Consider the following 2,951-nt stretch of genomic DNA (forward strand, 5'->3'; position numbering starts at 1 on the left):
AAGGTGACGGCCATCTTGAGGCCCTTGGGCGGGATGTCGCAGATGGAGGACTTGATGTTGTTCGGGATCCACTCAATGAAGTAGGACGAGTTCTTGTTCTGCACGTTGAGCATCTGCTCGTCCACCTCCTTCGTCGACATGCGGCCGCGGAAGAGCGCGGAGGCCGTCAGGTAGCGGCCGTGGCGCGGGTCGGCCGCCTGCATCATGTTCTTCGCATCGAACATCTGCTGCGTCAGCTCAGGCACGGACAGGCCGCGGTACTGCTGCGAGCCGCGGCTCGTGAGCGGGGCGAAGCCCATCATGAAGAAGTGCAGACGCGGGAAGGGCACCAGGTTCACCGCCAGCTTGCGCAGGTCGGAGTTGAGCTGGCCGGGGAAGCGCAGGCAGCACGTCACACCGGAGACCACGGCGGACACCAAGTGGTTCAGATCGCCGAACGTTGGCGTCGTCAGCTTCAGCGTGCGGAAGCAAATGTCATACAGGGCTTCGTTGTCAATGCACATCGATTCGTCCGAGTTTTCCACCAGCTGATGCACAGACAGCGTCGTGTTGTACGGCTCGACGACCGTGTCGGACACCTTGGGGGACGGGATGATGGAGAAGGTCATCATGATGCGGTCCGGGTACTCCTCGCGCAGCTTCGAGATGAGCAGCGTTCCCATGCCAGAGCCCGTGCCTCCGCCGAGGGAGTGGCAGATCTGGAAGCCCTGCAGGCAGTCGCAGCTCTCCGCCTCCTTGCGGCAAACGTCCAGCACGGAGTCGATCAGCTCCGCGCCCTCCGTGTAGTGGCCCTTGGCCCAGTTGTTGCCGGCGCCGGACTGGCCGAAGATGAAGTTGTCCGGGCGGAAGATCTGCCCGTACGGCCCCGCGCGCACGGAGTCCATCGTGCCGGGCTCCAGGTCAATGAGCACCGCGCGCGGCACGTAGCGGCCGCCCGTCGCCTCATCGAAGTACACGTTGATGCGCTCCAGCTGGAGGTCGGAATCGCCCTGGTACGTCCCCGTCGGGTCCACGCCGTGCTCGTCGCTGATCACCTCCCAGAACTTCGAGCCGATCTGGTTGCCGCACTGGCCGGCCTGAACGCACACGATCTCGCGCATATGGCCTTATCGCTCTTGATGTCTGCTGTTTTTTCTTCTTTCCTCACTGTCTTTCGCTCGCTGGCTGAAAGAGCAAGTCCACTAGTTCGATCTGCCCCGAGCGCAACCCGCAAACACCCGTTTTTTTTTTTCGTTCGGCGAGGGCGGTGCCACACACACACGCACGCACCGCGCGGGGCGACGAGGCAAAGCAAAGCAAAGCAGCGAAGGAAAAGGCGGGGGAAAAGCAGGGACGTTCCTTTTTCTTCCCCCCCCCCCCACGCGCCCGCCACGGCGGAGCACCGGCGGCGGCGGGAGGCGGAGGAGGCGGCGAGGGCGGCGGCAGAGCGAAAGAGCGAGGGGCGGGGGGAGCCGAGTCCCAGAGCCCACGGAGAAGAAACAAAGACAAAGACAAAAACAAACCCGAGAAAAATGAGGGGGTTGAGGAGAGAGAGAGAGAGAGAGAGGGGGGCACGCAGCAACCAGCAGCCGTCACTCTCCGGCGCGCCGCCCCCCTCCCCTCCCTCCTCCTCCTCCTCCTCCTCCTCCCACACCCCGCTCCCAACAGCGGCGCACTCCTTCCTTCCTCGCACCACACCGGCGCCCGCGGGGAGAATAAATAAAAGCGAACCCTACCAACGACGAACAGGGGCGCAGGAGCGGCTCACTCCCTAGTACTCCTCCACATCCTCCTCGCCCTCCATGTCCGCCGACTCCGCGCCGACCTCCTCGTAGTCCTTCTCCAGGGCGGCGAGATCCTCACGGGCCTCAGAGAACTCACCCTCCTCCATGCCCTCACCGACGTACCAGTGGACGAACGCGCGCTTGCTGTACATGAGGTCGAACTTGTGGTCGATGCGCGCGAAGACCTCCGCGATGGCGGTCGAGTTGGCGATCATGCACACCGCACGCTGGACCTTGGCGAGGTCGCCACCGGGCACCACCGTCGGGGGCTGGTAGTTGATACCGCACTTGAAGCCGGTGGGCGACCAGTCCACAAACTGGATCGTGCGCTTCGTCTTGATTGTTGCGACGGCAGCGTTCACGTCCTTCGGCACCACGTCGCCGCGGTACATGAGGCAGCACGCCATGTACTTGCCGTGGCGGGGGTCGCACTTCGTCATCATCGCCGCGGGCTCGAACACCGCGTTCGAGATCTCCGAGACGGAGAGCTGCTCGTGGTACGCCTTCTCCGCCGAAATCACCGGCGCGTAGCTCGTCAGCACGAAGTGGATGCGCGGGTACGGCACCAAGTTGGTCTGGAACTCCGTCAGGTCCACGTTCAGCGCACCGTCGAAGCGCAGCGAGGCCGTCAGCGAGGAGACAACCTGGCCAATGAGGCGGTTCAGGTTCGTGTACGTCGGACGCTCGATGTCGAGGTTGCGTCGGGTTAAATCGTAAATTGCCTCATTGTCAAGCATCGCCGCGACATCGGTGTGCTCAAGCAGCGAGTGCGTCGAGAGCACCGAGTTGTAGGGCTCCACCACGGCCGTCGAGACCTGCGGGGACGGGTACACCGTGTAGCCCAGCTTGGACTTCTTGCCGTAGTCCACGGAGAGGCGCTCCAGCAGCAGCGCACCGAGGCCGGAGCCCGTGCCACCGCCCACGGCGTGGTACACGAGGAAGCCCTGCAGACCCGTGCAGTTGTCCGCGAGCTTGCGGATGCGGTCCAGGCACAGGTCCACGATCTCCTTGCCGATCGTGTAGTGGCCGCGAGCGTAGTTGTTGGCCGCATCCTCCTTGCCGGAGATCAGCTGCTCGGGGTGGAACAGCTGGCGGTACGTGCCGGTGCGGATCTCGTCCACCACCGTCGGCTCCAGGTCGAGGAACACCGCACGCGGCACGTGCTTGCCCGCGCCGGTCTCCGAGAAG

The 2,951-nt window shown here is 64.0% G+C and overlaps 3 protein-coding genes across 3 annotated transcripts in view, besides 3 other annotated features; all 3 read right to left on the bottom strand.

Moving 5' to 3' along the window:
- Positions 1-1,100, bottom strand: part of Tco025E_08768 (beta-tubulin) — a gene marked incomplete at both ends in the record, with an annotated part of 1,353 nt that extends 253 nt beyond the window's left edge. The window contains one exon of the mRNA XM_029375611.1: positions 1-1,100. This exon is cut by the window's left edge and continues 253 nt beyond it. Within this exon, the coding sequence (XP_029224276.1) occupies positions 1-1,100 (1,100 nt within the window).
- A 271-nt stretch (positions 1,101-1,371) lies between these two features.
- Positions 1,372-1,454: a microsatellite.
- A 68-nt stretch (positions 1,455-1,522) lies between these two features.
- Positions 1,523-1,546: a microsatellite.
- Positions 1,547-1,593: 47 nt separating this feature from the next.
- Positions 1,594-1,628: a microsatellite.
- Positions 1,629-1,750: 122 nt separating this feature from the next.
- Positions 1,751-2,500, bottom strand: Tco025E_08769 (alpha tubulin; the record flags this gene model as incomplete). The annotated part of the gene is made up of 1 exon (XM_029375612.1): positions 1,751-2,500. One exon carries the CDS (start codon positions 2,498-2,500, stop codon positions 1,751-1,753), a length of 750 nt encoding a protein of 249 aa, XP_029224277.1.
- Positions 2,501-2,519: 19 nt separating this feature from the next.
- Positions 2,520-2,951, bottom strand: part of Tco025E_08770 (alpha-tubulin) — a gene marked incomplete at both ends in the record, with an annotated part of 1,539 nt that continues 1,107 nt past the window's right edge. The window contains one exon of the mRNA XM_029375613.1: positions 2,520-2,951. This exon is cut by the window's right edge and continues 1,107 nt beyond it. Coding sequence (XP_029224278.1) covers positions 2,520-2,951 — 432 coding nt within the window.

Source organism: Trypanosoma conorhini (genome assembly GCF_003719485.1).
Source record: "Trypanosoma conorhini strain 025E chromosome Unknown Tco_14.4_contig_00870, whole genome shotgun sequence".
Lineage (NCBI taxonomy): Eukaryota > Euglenozoa > Kinetoplastea > Trypanosomatida > Trypanosomatidae > Trypanosoma > Trypanosoma conorhini.